Source organism: Salmo salar, chromosome ssa10, assembly GCF_905237065.1.
Source record: "Salmo salar chromosome ssa10, Ssal_v3.1, whole genome shotgun sequence".
NCBI lineage: Eukaryota > Metazoa > Chordata > Actinopteri > Salmoniformes > Salmonidae > Salmo > Salmo salar.
The window spans coordinates 92,781,572-92,806,935 of NC_059451.1; the positions used below are offsets into that span (position 1 = coordinate 92,781,572).

General features: G+C 43.3%; 1 protein-coding gene across 1 annotated transcript in view; it reads right to left on the reverse strand.

Annotated features, from left to right (window-relative positions):
• grm3 (glutamate receptor, metabotropic 3) overlaps positions 1 to 25,364 on the reverse strand; it is a 61,636-nt gene that overhangs the window by 17,836 nt on the left and 18,436 nt on the right. Inside the window, exons 3-6 of the mRNA XM_014124894.2 lie at positions 17,491 to 18,121; positions 16,820 to 16,963; positions 12,813 to 13,082; positions 11,762 to 12,386 (exon numbers count right to left, since the gene is read on the reverse strand). Coding sequence (XP_013980369.1) covers positions 11,762 to 12,386; positions 12,813 to 13,082; positions 16,820 to 16,963; positions 17,491 to 17,811 — 1,360 coding nt within the window. The 5' untranslated portion in view covers positions 17,812 to 18,121. The remainder of the gene's footprint in view (positions 1 to 11,761; positions 12,387 to 12,812; positions 13,083 to 16,819; positions 16,964 to 17,490; positions 18,122 to 25,364) is intronic.

Below are 25,364 nucleotides of genomic sequence, written 5' to 3' on the forward strand. Positions count from 1 at the left end.
ATAACAAGCAAACTAAAACCCGCCATCTTGGAGTCAATAAAACTAAGAAATTACATTATAAATATTCACTTACCTTTGATTATCTTCATCAGAAGGCACTCCCAGGAACCCCAGCTCCACTATAAATGTTCGATAAAGTTCATATATATGTCCAAATAATCCATTTTGTTCGCGCGTTAGGTTCACTATGCAAATCCACAACGCGCATGCTTACTTAGTCCAGACGAAAAGTCAAAAAGGTTATACTACAGTTTGTAGAAACATGTCAAACGATGTATAGAATCAATCTTTAGGTTGCTTTTATCGTATATCTTGAATAAAATTCCAACCGGACCTATACGTTCTCTTTGGCAGTGAAAATGAACTCAGCTCGCTCCCAAGTCATTGTGCGTAACTGAGCCCATGCCTTATAATGGGACACCTACTTCCTTGTGCTGTAATTCCCATCAAATTCACCATAGAATCTGCAAACACCGTTCTAAAGACTGCTGACATCTAGTGGAAGCTTTAGGAAGTGCAAAATGAACCCTAAGTCACTGTATACAGTCAAGGCAATCACTTGAAAAAACTACAACCTCAGATTTTAAATTTCCTGCTTGACTTTTTCTCAGGTTTTTGCCTGCCATATGAGTTCTGTTATACTCACAGACACCATTCAAACAGTTTTAGAAACTTCAGAGTGTTTTCTATCCAAATCTAATAATATGCATTTTCTAGTTTCTGGGCCAGAGTAGTAATCTATTCAAATTGGGTACGTTTTTCATCCGGCCGTGAAAATACTGCCCCCTAGCCCCAAGAGGTTGTTTATGGTCCTAATGATGATAATCCCAAATTCTTTGCAAATTTATTTCTATTGATAGCCTCCCTTCCTGCTGAAGTCCTAATGTCAGGGAATTTTAATTGCACTCTTGATCCTCATCCAGATCGCTCCTCTTGTCACGTCCTGACCATAGAAATATGTTATTTTCTATGGTAGAGTAGGTCAGGGCGTGACAGTTTTTTTCTATGTTTTCTATTTCTATGTTGTCAGGTTCTAGTTTTGTATTTCTATGTTGGGGTTTTGTTTGGGATGATCTCCAATTAGAGGCAGCTGGTCCTCGTTGTCTCTAATTGGATATCATACTTAAGTAGGGTTTTTTTCCACCTGGGTTTGTTGGAGATTGTTTTTGAGTAGTGTATGTTTCACCGCTGCGTCATGGTTTGTTGTTTTGTTCTTTAGTTTATGTATTGCATAGTTTCACAGTGTAAATAAAATGTGGAACGACACACACGCTGCACTTTGGTCCGCTCCTTTCTATGACAACTGTGACACCTCTGGTTTAGACACCTCCCACTCGTAGAGTAGAGATTACCTTGGAGCAATCAGAAACCGAGTAAAATGGATTATTCATGTTACTCGTCGAAATCTAAATCATATTCTCGTATAGACTACTTTTTTGTTTCTTGCTCATTGATTCCCAATGTAGCAGGAAGTGGATATGATAGTATTGTTCTGAGTGACCATTCATATAGATGTTTATTTTACACTGAACACTAACCAAACGTCAGCGACTACCAGATGGGAGGCATTCAAAGCATATATTAGGGGGCAAATGATATGTTTTACCAGTTTCAAATCAAATCAATTAAATGTGAAAATGAGAGACATGGACAGAAAAATCTGAGAATTGGAGAGATAAGCTTTTTTGGATAACTCAGAAGAGGTACACAAGAAATGATTTTCTCTTAAAGCTCAGTATGAAGAACTTTCAATGGATCCTGTCGAAATAAACCAAACATTTGCTTCCTACTACAACACACTTTACAACGCTGAATCTCCTGAGAACTTAACTAATCAGACATCATTTTTGGATGGTCTTGATTTTCCCTCTATTTCAGAAGACACAAAACTGGATCTGGAAAAGGAATTGGATGGTGTTGAAATATCTGATGCTAGGAAAAGGGAGGTAAAGTGGCAGGTCCAGATGGGCTCCCAATAGATAAGATATTTAGGGACAAACTTCTAGGTCCACTTTTGGATATGTATGCTGAATTCTTTCAGCAAGGTTGTTTCCCCCCTTCTTTAATCACTCTTATTCTGAAGCCTGATAAATCCCCAAGTTACAGACCAATTTCTCCTCTGAATTTCAACAAAAATGTTTGGGCTAAAGCTTTCGCAAGGAGATTGGATAGAGTGCTCCCATATCTAATACACAAAGACCAAAATGGCTTCGTGAAAAAGTTTTTCACAATGTGAGGAGAGTACTAAAGATAGTGCACGTGTGAAGGGTCCACTGATACTTCCATTGTCTCACTTGATGCAGAGAAGGCATTCAATAGTGTTGAGTTGTCTTATTTATTTGAAGTGCTTAAGAGATTTGGGTTTGGAAACTACTTCTGTAAATGGATTAAGATGTGATATACCAACCCCACTGAAGAAGTTGCTACTAACAACTTGATTTCACAACCTTTTATGCTTTTTTGGGGCACAAGACCAGGATGTCCGGCCAGTCCAGGACTCTTTCTTTTAGATATGGTACCCTATGCCATTGCAGTAAGGTCTCACCTTCAATTAGTGGAATTAAAACGTCGGATTCTGAACATCGAGTGACCCTGTATGCCGATGATACCCTCTTATTCCTAACAGATCTAAAGAATTCCATCTCTTCCCTTTCCAATATAATGAATAACTTATCAATTTTCTGGGTTTAAAGTTAATAAAACCAAATCTTCTATCTTTTTCCTCAACAAGCAAGATAGACTGAATATAGTTGTACAGCATTCATTTGTGCATACAGAACAAGGGTTCACATATCTTGGTATTAAAAATCACACCAGAAATTAGCTCCTTGAGTTCAACAAATTCTGAACCCATGGTAACGAGTGTAACAGAATCCATCAACAGATGGACATCATTGCCTATATCTACTATTGGTAGAATAAATATAATTCAGATTAATATTCTGCCCAAATTGCTTTATCTATTTCAATCAAATCCTCTGGCTCCACCACCTTTATTTTCCCCAAAGATCAGAAACACACTCTCAAATTGTATCTGGAGCAACATAAAACCAAGACTTAAACTTTCTATTCTTTATTTGCGCTATGACAGAGGGGGGTTGCAACTTCCAAACCTACAGTGTGGTATTACTGGGCTGTACAACTTCGGGCTGCAATGTTTTGGTTCTCCAAGAAACCATGCTTACCCTGGCTGCAGACTGAAATGCTGTCCACAAAAAGCTTAACTTTGGATATTTGAACTCTGCTCCCTTTAAGAAGCTAAAGAAGAATACTACTAATCCCTTTGTTAAAAACACCCTAACTATATGGCTGTATAGCAATATCTGGGCGAATGTGAGGACTTTCTTTTTTAAATTTCTCTGTGAATATTTGGTTGTTATGTTTTGTCTCTTTGGGTTGAGGGGGGAGGTGTATGTGTGATTAAAAATTATACAATTGTATTTCTGTAATTGTTGAGCTAATAAATACACTACAGTTCAAAAGTTTGGGGTCACTTAAGATGTCCTTGTTTTTGAAAGAAATGCTCATTTTTTGTAGATTAAAATAACATAAAATTGATCAGAAATACAGTGTAGACATTGTTAATGCTGTAAATGACTATTGTAGCTGTAAATGGCTGATTTTTCATTTTAATTTTTAAGGCCAGTTTTATTGCTTCTTTAATCAGAACAACCATTTTCAGCAGTACTAACATAATTGCAAAAGGGTTTTCTAATGATCAATTAGCCTTTTAAAATGATAAACTTGGATTAGCTAACACAACGTGCCATTGGAACACAGGAGTGATGGTTGCTGATAATGGGCCTCTGTACGCTTATGTAGATATTCCATAAAAAATCTGCCATTTCCAGCTACAATAGTCATTTACAACATTTAACAATGTCTACACTGTATTTCTGATCAATTTGATGTTATTTTAATGGACACAAAATGTGCTTTTCTTTCAAAAACAAGGACATTTCTAAGTGACCCCAAACTTTTGAACAGTAGTGTATATGTGTAATAATAATATATATATACACACACATTTGAAATAGCCTTTGAATGTAGTATGCTACAGTAAATTACCGCACAGTACACTGCTTTCACATTAGGCAATTCACTTACACTAACCATTAACATTGACTGAACATCACATTTCCATAATTTCTATCCAATGTGTGATGAAAGGGGTGATCATTGAAGACATCTTTCACAATGTAATCAAATGAAATAAATGAAAGAAACAACGTTTTGCAGGCCCTAGTTTGCATCAATCCTGTCTTTAGCCTTTGGCCATAGGTTCTCATCAAAATCACAGTAAATATTCTCATTGTTCATGCACCTGGGAAAAACCTTTTGGCATATCCAAGCCTAACATAGATCTGGACTGAAATCCTTTTATGCCTCATCCATGGCTTGAAGGAGGGTGGTAATGTTCACGGGGATTGCGATCATACATCTTCCATTTGATTGTAATCATGTATTGTATTTTACAGTATTGTATTGTAATTATGTATTTTCTTTATTATTATTATATTTAACCTTTATTTAACTAGGCAAGTCAGTTAAGAACAAATTCTTATTTACAATGACGGCCTAGATATTTTTGTTTTAAGCCTATCCCAAACCTTAACCCTTACCTTAACCATTCAGAGTTAATGCCTAGCCTTAAGAATTGAGTTAATGCCTAAACTTAACCCTAACCTTAATGACTAACCTTAACCTTAAACACTTCGAAATGTTACATTTGGAACAATTTCAAAATTTGATGTTTGAAACAACTTCGAAATTTGACGTTTAAGAATCATGGATGAACGTCTAATTCTGAGACTGAGAGCTGGTTGAGAAGAAAATGCTATCAGATCCCCAACCCCACCAGTAGCGGCCTTTGTTTGTTATGGCTGTGTGATCTAGTTCATTCAGGTTTGGTGCCTTGTGGGAATGGAAGCCCCTGTCCACTGTTCACTCACATAGATGTGAGCTTCTCTCAATGCCAACTGCTGAATACACACGCACACACGCACACACACACAGTCTTGTACAGCTAACCTTGTGGTGACAAACAAATCAGTCCCATTCAAAATCCTATTCTCCCTAACTCTAACCCTAACCCGTACTCTTACCCTAACCCTAACCTGAACCCAAAAACCTTAATCCTAACCCTAACCTTAGCTCCTAACCCTAAAACTAAACTTAGCTCCTAACACTAAACTTAATTCTACATTTACATTACAATTTAGTCATTTAGCAGACACTCTTATCCAGAGCGACTTACAGTAGTGAATACATACATTTCATTTTCATTTCATGCATTGTTTTTCTTTCTTTCTTTTTTTTGTACTGGCCCCCCGTGGGAATCAAACCCACAACCCTGGCATTGCACACACCATGCTGGCATTGCAAACACCATGCTCTACCAACTGAGCCACAGGGAACACTAATTCTAACCTTAACCCTATACCCCCTAGAAATAGCATTTGACCTCGTGGGGATGCGCACACACACACACACACACACACACACACACACACACACACACACACACACACACACACACACACACACACATACACTCCTAACAAACCCGTAGACTGTTCGTCCTGCAATTTCCTATATGATGTTCTATGTGACACAGTTCTATGTGACACAGTATCTGACCCTATCAGTCTAAAGAACATCTTTAGCCCAGAGTGAAGACACATCTCTCCCCTCAGCTTGTTCTAGCAGGTTAGGAGCTCTGGGATACTTCAGTTTCCGTTTTAAAGTTGGCTTAAATCTCCTCAGGTCTCCCCAGCAGTATCTTCTGTGTGTTGAGCGCTCTAGTGGAATAACCACTGTCCTAGTCCACACTGATGTTGGAAAGAGGCTGAAGTCTGCAAATTCTACAGCTTTACGTTAGACAGTAAAGCACTGCACCGCTTTCATTTACAGAGCAAGTCTGTCCACACCATCCGTCTATTGTTTACTGCTACAACAATGCTCTCTCGCGTTCTCTCTCTCTCTCTTTCTCTCTCCAGAGACTTATGCAGCAGGATTTCTCGAACACAAACAGCTGGAGCTACACTACAGCAACTGAGACTAGAGAAAAACTGAGGAAAGAGTCAGAGAGAGAGAGGAGATAGATTTAATTCTGAGAGCAAAAGGTTTATAATAGTTTATAAAACATGCATAACTTGACGTAGTTGGGAGAGTCTTTATTATTCTACATTAATTAAAAGTAAGGGGAAAAGGAGTTTTCATTCAGAGGTTCAGAAATTAATTACGCTCTCTGCCATATCGGGCTAACATGCTGGCCGCAGGGGTTTGTGGGTATTACAGGGAGGGGGAAAGACAATCCCCTTTAATCCAATGAAGGGGGAAGAGAGGGAATACATAATCTGATACTGTAGCATGAGAGAGTGAGGGTGAGCGGGTGAGAGAGAAAGAGAGAGACAGTCCACTTGACTGGCTGTTGATGAGCTGATGTCACCACACACTAGGGGACAGGTAATATTTAGACAGGATAACAAGCTTTGTGCAACATATGCTCAGATAATCTTCACAGAAAATACTCCTCTCCTCTCTACTGTCCTTGCTGTAGATGGGTGATTTGGAGATCCCAGAGGTTCTCTCTCCCTCCTTTCCCCTCACGCTCTCTATTTCTGTTAATCTTTTTCATCATCTTTCTCTTCCACCCTCACTAGAATCTTTAGGGCTGCAATGTAAAGTGGTGTATGTAATTTGCATTAGGCACAGTGAGCGTGTGATGTGTGTTCAGTCCAATCAGGAGTGTTTGGGGTGATGATGACCTAATACATCTGTGTCCCAGGGAGAGTGAGCGTGTGTCGGGAGAAGGAACAATCGTGTCAGAAACAACACACACACAGCTACACAGCACTGCATGGTTACATAGAGTGTACACCAACACACACACACACACACACACACACACACACACACACACACACACACACACACACACACACACACACACACACACACACACACACACACACACACACACACACACACACACACACACACACACACACACACACACACACACACACACACAAACAGCACTATGGGCAAAATCTGTTCTCTCTGTGGTCTTTCTCTCCTGGGATAGAGATTCAGAGTGGACAGCAGACAGAGAAGAAGAGAGAGAAGAAAGGAAAGAGGCACCATAATAGGACAGGAAAGGAGATAAGAGAGGAGTGATAGAGGAGACAAAAGAAGGAATAGCAGGGGAGAGGAGAGGTGATAAAGAAAAGAAGAGAGGCAGTGGTGGAGAAAGAAAAGGAGGGATAGATAAGAGAGGAGACAGAAGGGGACTGACAAGATGAAAGAAGAGATAGCAGAAAAGGAATAGCAGAGAAAGAAAGGTGTGAGAGAAGAGGATGAGCTAAAGGAAGGGAAAACGAGGGCTGGAAGGGAGGAAAGGAAAAATAACAGGCAGGGAAGAAGCTTGTGAAGTGTTTATGAGTGGGAAGCACTGCTATCAAATGTGAAGGGAGATGGGGAGGGGGAGCGAGAGGGCAGGAGAAAGAGAGGGAGAAATAGAGTGAGAGAGAGAGAGTGAAGGTTGTTCTCTGGCATGTAACTGTTACAGTAAGCTCTCAGCTCAATAGTGCCCTGAAGGCACAACACCTCTCCTCGCTCTGCTAACACACACGCATGCACGCACGCACATGCACCCATAAAAGAGCACAGGAGAGGGAATATCACACATCTATGACAACTATTTGAACAGGAGGTTGCCTGTGTGTGTGTGTGTGTGTGTGTGTGTGTGTGTGTGTGTGTGTGTGTGTGTGTGTGTGTGTGTGTGTGTGTGTGTGTGTGTGTGTGTGTGTGTGTGTGTGTGTTGTGCGTGCGTGTGTGTTGACTGATCTGGTTTCCTCAGATGGGGGACGGTAGGTGGGAGTTGAATGATGGCTTAGAAAAGTGTGTGGGTTGGGGGTGTCTGCGATTTCATGGCAGCAAAAAACAAACATCTCAAGCTGTCATTTTGTGCAAATGTGTGAGTGTGTATATGTGTATGTGTGTGTGTGTGTGCATCCGTGCGTGTGTGTGTGTGTGTTCAGCAGTTGGCATTGAGAGAAGCTCACATCTACAGGATTACTTGGACAATTGGCCATAGTGTCAGCTTCATTACCATAGCAACAGCATAGCTACAGAAAGGGCTCTGTTTTAGCCTCATCCTCCTCACCTTGATCATCACCACTGTACCACATGTCTATCTATTCTGAACTGTAATATACAGGTAACTGCCAAAATAAAGGAAACACCAACTTAAGTTGTCTGGCGACTCGTGGGCCACCACGAACCACCAGAACAGCTTCAATGCACCTTGGCATAGATTCTACAAGTGTCTGGAAGGATGTGACACCCTTCTTCCATGAGAAATTCCATCATTTGGTGTTTTGTTGATGGTGGTGGAAAACACTGTCTTGGGCGCCTCTCCAGAATCTCCCATACTTGTTCAATTGGGTTGAGATCTGGTGACTGAGATACACACACACACACACACACACACACACACACACACACACACACACACACACACACACACACACACACACACACACACACCCGTTAACTTTTTAAGGTATAGGGGGCAGTATTTTCATTTTCGGATGAAAAGCATGCCCAGAGTAAACTGCCTAATACTCGGGCCCAGAGTCAAATATTTGCATAGAATTAGATTTGGATAGAAAACACTCTGAAGTTTCTAAAACTGTTTGAATGATGTCTGTGAGTATAACAGAACTCATATGGCAGGCAGAAACCTTAGAAAAATCCAACCAGGAAGTGGGAAATCTGAGAATTGTAGTCTTTTGAATCCCTATCGAAACTACAGTGTCTGTGGGGTCACATTGCACTTCCTAAGGCTTCCATTGGCTGTCAACAGCCTTTAGAAACGTGTTTCATCCTTCTCCTGTTACTGGGCAGAAAATAGGAGCTCAGTCAATGAGTGGACTGCCTGGGACCAGTGAGTTGTTTACTGCGAGGGCACATTTGGCGCGCCGCTTATGCTCATTTGAGACCCCTCTTTCAAAGTTAAAGAGATCTCTTCCCCTAGCTATGGTAACCAAAATAAAAGGAGGTAGGGGGAGAGAGGGAAGGGAGGAGAGGGTTGATCAACTTTCATGGATGTTAGCAGATCAGATAGACTCCCCCCATCTCTCTCACTTTCTCTCCAGCGCTCCCTAACTTTTCAGACTTACCTTTCCCACCTCCACTCCTGTCCTGCTCACTGGAGGCTGTGGCTGCCTCTCTGCCTCTCCCCTATCTCTCCTTCTCACCCTCTCTCCCCTATCTCTCCTTCTCACCCTCTCTCCCCTATCTCTCCTTCTCACCCTCTCCACTCTATCTCTCCTTCTCACCCTCTCTCCCCTATCTCTCCTTCTCACCCTCTTTCCTCTATCTCTCCTTCTCACCCTCTCTCCCCTATCTCTCCTTCTCACCCTCTCTATCTCTCCTTCTCACGCTCTCTCCCCTATCTCTCCTTCTCACCCTCTCTCCTCTATCTCTCCTTCTCACCCTCTCTCCCCTATCTCTCCTTCTCACCCTATCTCCCTCTGACAGTCATGATCTGAGCTCTTAGATTTGCAGCTTGAGAAATTAAGATGTGGAATTTCAAAGAGAATCCTCTTCTGCTGATTCATACTGTCCCACAACACCAGCAACTCATCTCTACCTCTCTGCCTCCATCCCTCGCTCTATCCCTCTCTCTCCACCCTACTCCCTCTCACTGGTGCCATCTTTCTCTCCTTTCTCTCCACCTCTCCCCACTTCAGTCTGCCTGTCAATCACCATATGCCCAAACCTCCCACTTTGCTCTGTCTCTGACTCCCTCTCCAGGTCTTTCTAAAGCTGTAGTGGCAGAGCTGTTTGTTGATGTATTTTGATGTCCCCTATTGGTCATGGTTAGCATTGGAATAAGCACCTGTCTGTCTGTCTTTCCTACAGCAGTGTATTTATTCCTCTGTCTTTGTGCCCCACCTGCCACTCAACCCAATCCTATTTTCCCCTCTTTCTTCTCTCCAGTCTTAAGTGACACTCTCCTGATATAGAAGACTATTATAACACACACACACACACACACACACACACACACACACACACACACACACACACACACACACACACACACACACACACACACACACACACACACACACACACAATCTCATTATTACTTCCATAGGAGTCTCTATTATAAAATGTAGAGTCATTAGTAGGTATGATAGAATATGGGGTTGGATTAACTTGAGCTGTGATTCGTCTCACCTGCTCTGTGCTGTCGTATCAATTACATACAGCTAATAAATGCCAATGGTAACTAGCAAGCATGATCGTACATGTAAATTAAGGTGAATTGTTCTTACATGTTTCATGTTGCTATGCTTGCCAAAGCAATGCTTGAATCCTTCTCCCCTCTCTCTCTCATACTCTCTTTCCTCCCCTTTCATCTCTCCCTCCCCTAAAAAAGACCCATCATGTTGAGAATTCCTCTTTACCTCTCTCTTTTTAACTCCCTCCCTCTCTCACTCCACCCCTCTCCTCCCATTATCCCAGGTCTACAGTATTGACCTGTGAAGCTGGTAATCAGTAGGTAGTCTACAGTACTGACCTGTGAACCTGAGGATCAGTATGTAGTTTCAGTACTGACCTGTGAACCTGAGGATCAGTAGGTAGTTTCAGACAGTACTGACCTGTGAACCTGAGGATCAGTATGTAGTTTCAGACAGTACTGACCTGTGAACCTGAGGATCAGTATGTAGTTTCAGACAGTACTGACCTGTGAACCTGAGGATCAGTATGTAGTTTCAGACAGTACTGACCTGTGAACCTGAGGATCAGTATGTAGTTTCAGACAGTACTGACCTGTGAACCTGAGGATCAGTATGTAGTTTCAGTACTGACCTGTGAACCTAAGGATCAGTATGTAGTTTTAGTACTGACCTGTGAACCTAAGGATCAGTATGTAGTTTCAGACAGTACTGACCTGTGAACCTGAGGATCAGTAGGTAGTTTCAGTACTGACCAGTGAAGCTGAGGATCAGTATGTAGTTTCAGACAGTACTGACCTGTGAAGCTGATGATCATTAGGTAGTTTCAGACAGTACTGACCTGTGAACCTGAGGATCAGTATGTAGTTTCAGTACTGACCTGTGAACCTAAGGATCAGTATGTAGTTTCAGACAGTACTGACCTGTGAACCTGAGGATCAGTAGGTAGTTTCAGTACTGACCAGTGAAGCTGAGGATCAGTATGTAGTTTCAGACAGTACTGACCTGTGAACCTGAGGATCAGTATGTAGTTTCAGACAGTACTGACCTGTGAACCTGAGAATCAGTATGTAGTTTCAGTACTGACCTGTGAACCTGAGGATCAGTAGGTAGTTTCAGTACTGACCAGTGAAGCTGAGGATCAGTATGTAGTTTCAGACAGTACTGACCTGTGAACCTGATGATCAGTATGTAGTTTCAGACAGTACTGACCTGTGAACCTGAGAATCAGTATGTAGTTTCAGACAGTACTGACCTGTGAACCTGAGGATCAGTATGTAGTTTCAGTACTGACCTGTGAACCTGAGGATCAGTATGTAGTTTCAGACAGTACTGACCTGTGAACCTGAGGATCAGTATGTAGTTTCAGACAGTACTGACCTGTGAAGCTGATGATCATTAGGTAGTTTCAGACAGTACTGACCTGTGAACCTGACGATCAGTATGTAGTTTCAGTACTGACCTGTGAAACTGATGATCATTAGGTAGTTTCAGGCAGTACTGACCTGTGAAGCTGATGTTGAGAAGGTAGTCTCTGTAGAGCTTGCGTCCATCCAGAGCCTTCATGCTGTCACAGAGCTTGGTGGTGTTGGAACACAATGTTCTCTGCATCTTATGGAGGGCGTGGGCCATGGCGTATACCGCATTCACCACAAACATGATCTTGGACTCCGGCTCAAAGTTACTGTCATCCACCGACACACCCTTCTCACAGGGAGGGAGGGAGAGAGACACCATCCCCCCTGACCCTACTCCTCCTGCCCCACCTCCTCCTCCACCAAGTGAGCACTGGAACTTCTGCTCCCAGAATTCCCGGTACCAGGGGTTGCGGCGGTTGTTGATTGGATCCAGAGACAGGAAGTAGCGGTTGAAAGCCGGCACGGGATTGGCCGCCAGTTCCAGGGTGATGGCCCCGTCGGCCGTGGCCTCGTTGCCCTTGACAATGCTTTCCTGTGCCCCCCAGCCATCACTGGCCACCCAGATGAAGGTGGTGTTGAGTCGTGCGGCGGCAGAGAGGAGTTCTCGAGCGTCATCACTCCTCAGGAAGAGAACTGCCACGCGGGCATTGGGCTTCTGGAGGAGTTGCCTGATCACTGCCTCATATGACTTCTTAGCGTTAGAGCGCCCCACCTGGACAGGAGGTAATTTGTTATTTAAACTGGAAACAAAGGGAGTAAACACAATTTAGGAAGAGGTCTACTACATAGAATAGCAGGCTAAAATACATAGTATCACGCTGTAGGGTTAACCCTAAATCCATATCTTCTCCTGTTGTTTCTGTCTGACCAACCCCTTATGTTCTCCATGCTTGTTCTTCTATATTCTAACCTAGGTCTACTCCTATCTCTTTCATTGTCAATCTACCTATATAATCCCTTGACAACCCTATCTCCTTCACTGTAAATCTACATATATAATCTCGTGACAACCCTATCTCCTTCACTGTCAATCTACCTACATTATATAATCTCCTGACAACCCTATCTCCTTCACTGTCAATCTACCTACAGTATATAATCTCCCGACAACCCTATCTAAACTCCTATTTCTTCCTACCTTCTCAGAGGTAGCGATGCAGATGTTCCTCATACGTGCTTCCTGTTCGAAAGCCTCTATCCCCGTCTCTCCGTAGTCTCCCTCTGATGCCACCGTGGACACGTAGGTCCAGTTGAACAGCCGCAGGATCTCTGCCATCGCTTTGGCCTGGTAGAAGTCAGGGGGCACCGTGCGGGCAAAGTAGTCATAGCGCGTCTTGTCACTGAGCTTGGCACTGGTGGAGGCATAGCTGATCTGAGGGATCTGGAAGAGGCGGAGCAGGTTGGCCACCTAGGAGAGAGAGGCAGAAAGATGTGAGAAACACACACACACACACACACACACACACACACACACACACACACACACACACACACACACACACACACACACACACACACACACACACACACACACACACACACACACACACACACACACACACGATGATGCACACACACACTTGTATAAAACACACACACACACACACACACACACACACACACACACACACACACACACACACACACACACACACACACACAGTCAATAAAGAGCAAATGCATCCATTAGTGTTGGACATCAGGGCTGGGGTCCATATTATATCCCTTTTTTATGGTCACGTTCTACTGATTTTACACATACACACACAAGCACACAAGCACACACACACGCGCACACGCACACACACACACACACACACACACACACACACACACACACACACACACACACACACACACACACACACACACACACACACACACACACACACACACACACACACACACAGTACAGCTGTGTTGGTTTAGCTCATGTTTAATCCAGTTAGGGCATGGTTCTGTGGCTCGTCTATATTTCATTTAATTCACAGCACAACTCTGAAGTTTTGAAAACATGTCAGCATCTCATTAGATTAATAATCCAGGAGATTAAAACACACTTGCAAGCACAGACAGCCACATGCACACACAGCCACATGCACACACAGCCACATGCACACACAGCCACATGCACACACACACGCACTGTACAGGTGGATATACTCATGTGTTTCTCTATCTAATCATATTACATGACTGCTGTCTGGGTCATTTTGTAAACTATGATGTGAACATTCCAGTAATGTGTGCAAGTTTGTGTGTGGACTGAGAGCGGGTGTAGCTACAGCATGTTTTTATTTGTTACGTGAGTCAGATGTTACTATACAAATGGCTGCTAGGCGTCAGTGTTTACCTCTATGATTGTAAACTAACTAAATACCTATGACAGTATGTTTGTAGGAACAGATCACCTGCAAAGAACACATATAGGAAAACACACTCTCTCTCTCTCTCTCTCTTTCTCACACAAACACACACCACACACACACACACACACACACACACACACACACACACACACACACACACACACACACACACACACACACACACACACACACACACACACACACACACACACACACACACACACACACACAGACTGCTCTGAGGCCTAACAACATCAATAACTGTCAGCCCAGAGAAAACAAGGACTAATTGTGTGTGATGAAAAAAAAGCGATGGAGGGATAACAATGCCTATCTGAGAGAGGAGGAGAGTGGGCTGAGGTCAGAATACACTGGGCTCTCCCCTTGGAGTGAGGGAGTGACAGCTTTTAAAGGCCCAATGCAGCCATTTTTATCTTAATATCAAATCATTTCTGGGTAACAATTAAGTACTTTCCTGTGATTGTTTTCAATTAAAATGTATCATCTTAGCAAGCGACTGTCTGGGAGTGGTCTGAGTGGGGAGGGAAAAACTGAAAACTAGCTGTTTTCAAACTAGAGGTTTGGAGCTGTTTTTCTTATTGATGTCACCAGGCAGGCCAAAACTCCATCTGACCAAAACAGGCAGAAATTTCAGTAAAAGGGTGTTATCATAATTCTCACAATTTCACAGTATTATTCCAACATCATAGTGTGGAAATATATATAAAACATAGGAAATCATGTTTTAGGCTGCACTGGGCCTTAATACAAAGAGTGAGATGGAGAGGAAGAGATGGGGGTAGGAGAGAGAGAGAGAGCAAGACAAAAGAAAGAGAGATTGAGGAAAAACAGAGGGAGAGTTGGAGGGAGAAATAAATTGAGAGATTAGGGATTTGGGTCTGATGGAGGAGAGGAAGGGAGGAGAGGAGAGGAAAGGAGAGGATACTTTGTGCAGTCACACACAGCAAATTGGCCAGTGTTGAAATTAACACTCAGTGGTGTAAAACAATCCCCAGTGTTGGTTTCAATAACCAGAGTTATTGTTTTACACTTTGGAGAGTCAAACAGTCCCATCAAAACTACGCCCATCATTATCATATTTCCCAGCATGCTCTACTGCAGGTGGATTTTTACAGGATTGTTTTGAATATCTGTGTTTTTGCATGCACATTGATTGATTGATTAATCTTATGCTACACAAAGATAAAGAACATACAGTTTTCAAAACTAATCCACTTAAGTTAGTTATTTTTACAGCACCAATTACTGAAATGGTTATTCCAGTTTAAATGGTTTAGGTAGTCTTCTTACATTCTTATTTAACCCTGACAGTCATTCTGAATGCAGGTTGTGGGTGAATAAAAATTGCAACTGTTGGGTATCTTAACTCTGTCTGAATTCCAATAGGAATTACACTTTACTTTGCAAGGCAGCATAATGTGACTTACAGGCCTGATGTGACCTGTAAACCAGGAGTTTCTTAACACCACTGTGTTAGGCTAAAACTAAACCATCAAAGAAAGGCCTTATGATACGGTATATGTATTGTAAAAGTATAGTTTAGTTCAGTTTTTACAATAGCATTCACCTAGGTACTCACTTGGTGAAAGCCACAGTCCTTTTAAATAAAATAATTCAATAACCATGTCTCTGTCACTAACATCTACGGTCATGGGTGGTAACTCTACAATTCACTCAAAAAGAGAGATACACTGGGAAATATGCTAATTAGGCTTTACACCACACAGTGTTAAAACAACACCCAACAATGACTTACAGATGTTAATTACTTACATTAAGAAAGTGTAACAGTGTCAGCACTAAGCAGAGTCCAGTTTACTATAAATCCAGTGTTTTGTTTTGCTCTGTAGGTGGTGCCTGTTACTCTACAATAGAGCTATGCAAACACCACAATCAAGTTTATCACTTTAAGAGTTGAATGGGGAACACTGCAACAGTTCAATTTTTAACACTTTCAAAAGTGTTATTTTAACATCAGTTCAGTTGGACTCATATGTTCACTGAAAATAGTGTATATTTAACATTTTCAGAGTTAAATGTACACCATTGATTTTGCTGAGCAGAGGAGTACAAGAGGAGGATTTATGCTGAACTATGCCAATCACCTTACTCTGTCACAATACCATATCGCTGGATGTGTGTGAATGGATTTGTGTGTGTGTGTGTGTGTGTGTGTGTATGTGTGTGTGTGTGTGTGTGTGTGTGTGTGTGTGTGTGTGTGTGTGTGTGTGTGTGTGTGTGTGTGTGTGTGTGTGTGTGCATGTGTGGTACTTGTGTCTGTTCTTTTAAAGCTGCTCTTTAATTATTTGTTACTTTAATATCTCTTACTTTTTTCAGGTATTTTCTTAAACATGCATTGTTGGTTAAGGGCTTGTAAGTAAGCATTTCACTGTAAGGTCTACACCTGTTGTATTCGGTGCATGTGACAAATACAATTTGATTTGATTTATTCAGCCAGGTCACTCGAGATCCAAGGTGATATTCAACGTTTGTCCAGGATGTCGGGTGATGCCTTCAAAACCCGCCACTAGGGGCAACGATGAGTGCTACTACAATTCCCTATCCCAAACATTAACCCTTAACTATTCAGAATTAAAGCCTAAACTTAGCCGTCAAATTGTTTCTGTTTTTTCCCTATCCCAAACCTTAACCTATACGTTAACTTCGGAATGAATGCCTAAACTTAACCCCATGACCAAACGTTGAATACTGAAGTCAAAACATGTCAAACTATGAGATCTTGTTGGTGTGTTACCTGTATAGACACGCTGCTATAGGATCCTCCTATAACTCCAGCGATTGCCAGGGGACTGTCTTCCTGTAGAGCGTAGGATCCATCAGGACAGATAAACTCTGTATCGTCCACCTTGGTCAGAGACGCACGTACAAACTCCAGCGCCTGGGGAGTACACACACACACATTCAGTCCCATTCAAAATCCTATTCCCCTAACCTAACCCTAAACCTAATTCTAACACTAACACTAATTCTAACCTCAACTCTAAACCCCCCTAGAAATAACATTTGACCTTGTGGGGACTAACAAAATGTCCCCAGTTGGTCAAATTTGTGCTTGTTTACTATTATTGTGGGTACTTCTGGTCCCCACAAGTATAGACACATGTCCACACACACACACACACACACACACACACACACACACACACACACACACACACACACACACACACACACACACACACACACACACACACACACACACACACCCATGTACATGCACTCAATAAAAACTTATTGAAAGTGTAAATGTAATATTTTCAAATCTTTTGAAAGAAAAGGTTTTACTTTTGTGATGTCAAGGTCAAGCTCATTATGCCATTTGTAGAATTTTTCTAGAACAAGAGCTCAGATAGAAAAAGCAAGAAGCAATAAAAAGTGTGTGTGGGTGTGTGTGTGCTCACCAACCTGTTCCAGTGCGTACGTATCTCTAGAACAGGTGTCCAGTATGTGAACTCCCAGACTGACTCCAGGCAGTAGAGTAGGATCAGAGTTGATCCTGTCTATAGCAAACAGCATGGCCTCCAACCTCTGGATCCCCCTGTCCTCGTTCACCCTCCCACACTCCTCTATTCCTCCCCCCTTCTCATGGACCGGGAACAGCCCCCCCAGGACCAGGTCTCCCTCGATCCGGATCTCCCGACGGGGGTGAGGGGGGTCCACCCCGAGAGACACCAGAACACATCGACACAAAACAGCTAAGAGGACTGTGGTGATACGGGATAACATGGTGGAGAGGGGAGGAGAGGACAGGACAGGAGAGGACAGGAAAGGACAAGAGATGAGAGGAAGGAAGGGAAGAAGGGAGGGGGGGAGAGGAGAGGGGGAGTAAGGTTAAGGATTAGGAAGAGTGAAGGGTTAGAGGTAAAGAGTATGGGTCAGGGGTGAGGGTTTAAAGCTATGAGGTCAAGGGTCAAGGTAAGGTAGTTGTGAGGTGCGGTCGCAGTAACTGCTGGATCTGTTTGTAGTCCATCTAATGGTCAAGGAGAGTTCCACTGGACCATACATGGAAGAGCACAGAGTCTGGACATCAGACCTTCTAAAGAAGAGAAGAGAGAGGGGGGGGGGCAGAATAGCAAGAGATCAGGCTAAACAACTTAAGAAGCCCTATGTAGGGTGACAAACTCCATGTTTTCTGCTGGTCTCAAAGATGGGAGAGTTTTGGGAGAGTTTTGGGGTATTGTTAACAAGAGCTGACAGTAATGTTTATTTCACAAACAGTCAGACCATGACTAAATGGATTTGAAGAATGCTGCCCCCCCCCCCTCATTCTCTCTCATTCTCTCTCTATTTTTCCTCTCTCACTCTCCACTTCTCTCCCTTTATCTCGCCCTATTTCTGCCTCCCTCTCTTGCCCTCTTTCCCCAATCTCTCTCTACTGCAGCAAACTCTGTTACTCTTCCTACTGCGCAATACCGTGTGTGCATGTGTGTATGTGTGTGTGAGTATGTGTGTGTATGCCTGTGGCTGTATCTGGATAAGTCTGTTCAGATGGCATGCTGATATAGACGCCCAGTGTTCTTTCTGATGCCACCGCTCTCTCTCTCTCTCTGTGTGTGTGTGTGTGTGTGTGTGTGTGTGTGTGTGTGTGTGTGTGTGTGTGTGTGTGTGTGTGTGTGTGTGTGTGTGTGTGTGCGACCGAGCTGATACTATCTCCTCAACTCCTCAACTAAAGCTCCCTCTGTCTCCCTAATCCCAGACTATCTACCAAGCAGCATAACTAGTACCACTGTCTCTTCACAACCAACAACCTAATGCCATTCCACTGAACCCCTTCAAATAATGCCTTACAACACATATGTTCCTTCTACACACCAGAGCTAGAGAGAAAGAGAGAGAGGTGGTAACTATGTATGATCTGAGTACTGTCTTCAAAATCAATCTGAACTGAGAGAGAGAGAGAATGTGTGTGTGTGACATGCATGAGTGTGCATGTGCATGAGTGTGTGTGTGTGTGAGTGTGCATGCGAACCTGAATGCATGTGTGTGAGTGTGTGTGTCAGCAGGTAGGAGGATAAAAGCGTCTCTGAGACGGAGTCAACTCTGAGCTCTGATACTGCAAGAGGCTGTTTCTGCGTATACACTCTAATCTGAATCTAACACTGCTAGGTATAAAACACACTACTATCAATGTACTCCTTTGTACTTTAGGTTCAGGTAGTCCCAAACAGTACACTCTAAAGAATGCTGGGTTAAAAACAATAAAATGTGGGTTATTTGGTAACCCAGCACTGGGTAAATATTGGACAGAATGGACAGATACATGTCCCACTCCTCTTCAATGGCTGTGCGAAGTTGCTGGATATTGGTGGAAACTGGAACATGCTGTCATAGACGTTGATCCAGAGCATCCCAAAGTTGCTCAATGAATGACATGTATCTGATGTGACCACCATTTGCCTCATGCAACGGGACACATCTCCTTCGCATAGAGTTGATCAGGCTGTTGATTGTGGCCTGTGGAATGTTGTCCCACTTCTCTTCAATGGCTGTGCAAAGTTGCTGGATATTGGTGGAAACTGGAACACGTTGTCATGCACATCGATCCAGAGCATCCCAGGCATGCTCAATGGGTGACATGTATGGTAAGTACAGTATGCAGGCCATGAAAGAACTGGGAAATGTACAGTTCCTTGCGACATGGGGCCTTGCATTATCATGCCGAAACATGGGGTAATGGCAGCGGATGAATGGCGCGATCGTATCTCAGTGCATTCAAATTGCCATCAATTGTGTTTGCTGTCCGTAGCTTATGCCTGCCCATACCACAATCCCAATGCCACCAGGGACACTCTGTTCACAACGTTGACATCAGCAAATAACCCGCCCACATGACGCCATATACGTGGTCTGCGGTTGTGAGGCCGGTTGGACATACTGCCAAATTCCCTAAATCGACGTAGGAGGCGGCTTCTGGTAAAGAAATGAACATTAAATTATCTGGCAACAGCTCTGGTGGACATTCCTGCAGTCAGCATGCAAATTGCACGCTTCCTCAAAACTTGAGACATCTGTGGCATTGTGTTGTGTGACAAAACTGCACATTTCAGAGTAGCCTTTTATTGTCCCCAGCACAAGGTCCACCTGTGTAATGATCATGCTGTTTAATCAGCTTCTTGATATGCCATACCTGTCACGTGGATGGATTATCTTGGCCAAGGAGAAATGTTAATTTACAGGGATGTAAACAAATTAGTGCCCCAAATCTTTTTAGAAATAAGCTTTTTGTGCGTATAAAACATTTCTGTAATTTTTTATTTCAGCTCATGAAGGATGGGATCAACACTTTACATGTTGCATTAATACACTATATATACAAAAGTACAGTGCATTCGGAAAGTATTTAGACCTCTTAACTTTTTCCACATTTTGTTACGTTACAGCCTTAAAATTGATTAAATAGTTTTTTCCCCCACATCAATCTACACACACACCCTATACAGACGAAGAAAAAACATGCTTTTAGACATTTTTGCAAATGTATTGAAAATGTAAAAAATCACATGTACATAAATATTCAGACCCTTTACTCAGTTCTTTGTTGAAGCACCTTTGGCAGCGATTACAGCCTCGAGTCTTCTCGGGTATGACGGTACAAGCTCGGCACACCTGTATTTGGGGAGTTTCTCCCATTCTTCTCTGCAGATCCTCTCAAGCTCTGTCAGGTTGGATGGGGAGCATCGCTGCACAGCTTTTTTCAGGTCTCTCCAGAGATGTTAGATGGGGTTCAAGTTCGGGCTCTGGCTGGGCCACTCAAGGACATTCAGAGACTTGTTCCCGAAGCCACTCCTGCGTTGTCTTGGCTGTGTGCTTAGGGTCGTTGTCCTGTTGGAAGTTGAACCTTCGACCCAGTCTGAGGTCCTGAGCGCTCTGTAGTAGGTTTTCATCAAGGACCTCTCTGTACTTTGCTCTGTTCATCTTTCCCTTGATCCTGACTAGTCAGCCAGTCCCTGCCTCTGAAAAACATCCCCAGAGCATGATGCTGCCACTACCATGCTTCACTGTAGGGATGGTGCCAGGTTTCCTCCAGAAGTGATGGTTGGCATTCAGGCCAAATAGTTCAATCTTGGTTTCATCAGGCCAGAGAATCTTGTTGGTCTGAGAGTCCTTTAGGCAAACTCCAAGCGGGCTGTCATGTGGCTTTTATGGAGGAGTGGCTTCCATCTGGCCACTCTACCATTAAGGCCTGATTGGTGGAGTGCTGCAGAGGAACTCTGGGGCTCTGTCAGAGTGATCATCAGGTTCTTGGTCACCTCCTTGACCAAGGCCCTTCTCCCCTGTTTGTTCAGTTTGGTGTGTGCCAAATCATGTCCAATCAATTGAATTTACCACAGATAGACTCCTATCAAGTTGTTGAAACATATCAAGGATGATCAATGGAAACAGGATGCACCTGAGCTCAATTTCGATGTCTCATAGCAAAGGGTCTGAATACTTATGTAAATAAGGTATTTCTGTTTTTTTATAAACATGCTAACATTTCTAAAAACCTGTTTTCGTTTTGTCATAATGGACTCTGGAGCAGTGGAAACGTGTTCTCTGGAGTGATGAATCACTCTACACCATCAGGCAGCTCCAACCTCAACTCAACTCAAACCTTTGGGATGATTTGGAATGCCAACTGCGAGCCAGGCCTAATTGCCCAACATCAGTGCCCGACCTCACTAATGCTCTTGTGGCTGAATGGAAGCAATTCCCCGCAGCAATGTTCCAACATCTAGTAGAAAGCCTTCCCAAAAGAGTGGAGGCTGTTATTGAAGCAAAGGGGGGACCAACTCCATATTAATGCCCATGATTTTGGAATGAGATGTTCGATGAGCAGGTGTCCACATACTGGTGATCATGTAGTGTATGTGTGGCGCTATGTTTGTTGACATCATACAATGCATTCTGGTTGTCACGTAAAAATCTGTCAGACCAAAGATGTTATAACAAAATGAGGTGAAGGAATGGTTCACTCGACTGACTTGATTGTAACTGATTGACTTGATTGTAACTGTTGTTACTCAGGGTTGCCAGCTCAGACTCCCCTTTCCAGGGGTTGTATTTTTATTTAGCTTATAACATTTTTTTTTTTAATGTAAAAATGTCTGCCATCATAAAGAATGTAGCTGCTGTTAGCTTAGCTGACACGCATCTCTTCTCTAAAAAATATTACATTTCTCACCTGCGTTTACCAGAGATGTGGTACATTGTAAACAAGTCTAGCTGTTAGGTCACAAACATGTTTCATTTTTTGTCAGCGCAACCTGTTATTTAGACTGGTTTATGGAATAAGTTTGACTGTGGATGTGTTCCACGTGATGCTTGGATGATGAAGTTCGCATTTATCTTTTAATATAAAAGGTAAAATTGAGGAATAAAGTTGTGAAGACCTTTATTTCCCCATCAGTACAAAACATTGAATAGATGCTTTTCAGACAACAATGCTATTTAGATGCGTTTGTTGCATCATATGTTCTGTTGCTACTGTTCCAATCACACATTTGCGATGGTACGCTGTAGGGACCAATCAACAATGATCACAAATATGTGATTGTATACGTCAAAGGGTTAACATCAAGGTGTAGAACAGGGCTGTAACCAACAAACACTGTCTCTGTTTACCCTACCTGCGCTGTCTACCCTACCTGCTCTGTCACCCTACCTGCTCTGTCTACCTACCTGCTCTGTCTACCCTACCTGCTCTGTCTACCCTACCTGCTCTGTCACCCTACCTGCTCTGTCACCCTACCTGCTCTGTCAACCCTACCTGCTCTGTCTACCCTACCTGCGCTGTCTACCCTACCTGCTCTGTCTACCCTATCTGCTCTGTCTACCCTACCTGCTCTGTTGACGCTACCTGCTCTGTCTACCCTACCTGCTCTGTCTACCCTACCTGCTAAGTCTACCCTACCTGCTCTGTTTACCCTACCTGCTCTGTTCACCCTACCTGCTCTGTCTACCCTACCTGCTCTGTTTACACTACCTGCTCTGTCTACCCTACCTGCTCTGTATACACTACCTGCTCTGTCTACCCTACCTGCTCTGTATACCCTACCTGCTCTGTATACACTACCTGCTCTGTCTACCCTACCTGCTCTTTACCCTACCTGCTCTGTATACCCTACCTGCTCTGTCTACCCTACCTGCTCTGTTTACCCTACCTGCTCTGTCTACCCTACCTGCTCTGTTTACCCTACCTGCTCCGTTCACCCTACCTGCTCTGTTACCCTACCTGCTATGTCTACCCTACCTGTTCCGTCCACCCTACCTGCTCTGTCTACACTACCTGCTCTGTCTACCCTACCTACTCTGTCTACACTACCTGCTCTGTCTACACTACCTGCATTCTCCTGCTCTGTCTACCCTACCTGCTTTGTCTACCCTACCTGCTCTGTCTACCCTACCTGCTCTGTCTACCCTACCTGCTCTGTCCAGACTACCTGCATTCTCCTGTTCTGTCTACCCTACCTGCTCTGTCTACCCTACCTGCTCTGTCAACCCTACCTGCATTCTCATGCTCTGTTACCCTACCTGCATTCTCCTGCTCTGTCAACCCTACCTGCATTCTCCTGCTCTGTCTACCCTACCTGCTCTGTCTACCCTACCTGCTCTGTCAACCCTACCTGCATTCTCCTGTTCTGTCTACCCTACCTGCTCTGTCCACCCTACCTGCATTCTCCTGCTCTGTCAACCCTACCTGCTCTGTCAACCCTACCTGCATTCTCCTGCTCTGTCTACCCTACCTGCTCTGTCTACCCTACCTGCTCTGTCTACCCTACCTGCTCTGTCTACCCTATCTGCTCTATCTACCCCACCTGCTCTGTTTACCCTACCTGCTCTGTCTACCCTACCTGCATTCTCCTGCTCTGTCTACCCTACCTGCTCTGTTTACCCTACCTGCTCTGTTAACCCTACCTGCTCTGTCTACCCTACCTGCAAATTCCTGCTCTGTGACCCTACCTGCTCTGCCTACCCTACCTGCTCTGTCTACCCTACCTGCTCTGTCTACACTACCTGCTCTGTCTACCCTAACTGCTCTGTTTACCCTACCTGCTCTGTCTACCCTACCTGCTCTGTCTACACTACCTGCATTCTCCTGCGCTGTCTAGACTGCCTCATTAATTACTGATGTTGTCACGTTCTCTTGCATAATTCAACAAGTGTGTCAATAGCAGGATACCCTCGGATAAGAAGATCAACACACTTGGCTCTCGATTAGACCTATCTCAACATTTCGACTGTATTCAATTATTACTTTTTCCAATTCTAAAAAAAATGAACACCAATCAAAATAAAGTCATCTTTCTTCTCATGTGAGCATCGAGATGGTGCATTAAATCCCAGACAAAGCATTAGCATTCTTACAGATTCAATGGAAATCCAACGTATTCCATTGAGCACATTTCAGCCAGTTTGTGTTTGACAGGTCATTACAAACACGCACCGTCCACAACCGCAAGGCTCTCCAGAGGATGGTGCGGTCTGCACAACGCATCACCGGGGGCAAACTACCTGCCCTCCACGACACCTACACCACCCGTTGTCACAAGGAGGCCAAAAAGATCCTCAAGCACAACAACCACCCGAGCCACTGCTTGTTCACCCCGCTATCATCCAGAAGGCGAGGTCAGTACAGGTGCATCAAAGCGGAGACCGAGAGACTGATAAACAGCTTCTATCTCAAGGCCATCAGACTGTTAAATAGCCAATACTAACACAGAGAGGCTGCTGCCTATATACACATACTTGAACTCATTGGCCACTTTAATAATGTCACTTTAATTATGTCACTTTAATAATGGAACACTAGTCACTTTAATAATGTTTGCATATCTTGCATTACTCATCTCATATAAATACCGTATTCTATACTATTCTACTGTATCTTAGTCTATGCCACTCTGACATTGCTCATCCATATATTCCTTACTTAGATTTGTGTGTATTAGGTATATGTTGTGAAATTGTTAGATATTACTTGTTAGATATTGCTGCACTGTCGGAACTAGAAGCACAATAATTTCACTACACACGCAATAACATCTGCTAAACACGTGTATGTGACCAATAAAATGTTATTTGATTTTATTTGATTTCCAGTCGTAACATTAAATGGGAAAAAACGACAGGCACAAGCAATAGTATGAAAGAGTCGCAGATGTAAAATGAATACAATAAATCCAGGGATATTTAAGTGACAAGTGGATTTTGTACCCCTCAAACACAGGAAATAGATCCACATGTGACACAATCTCAATCGCACACCCTTTATCACCTGGACAAAAGGAACACCTATG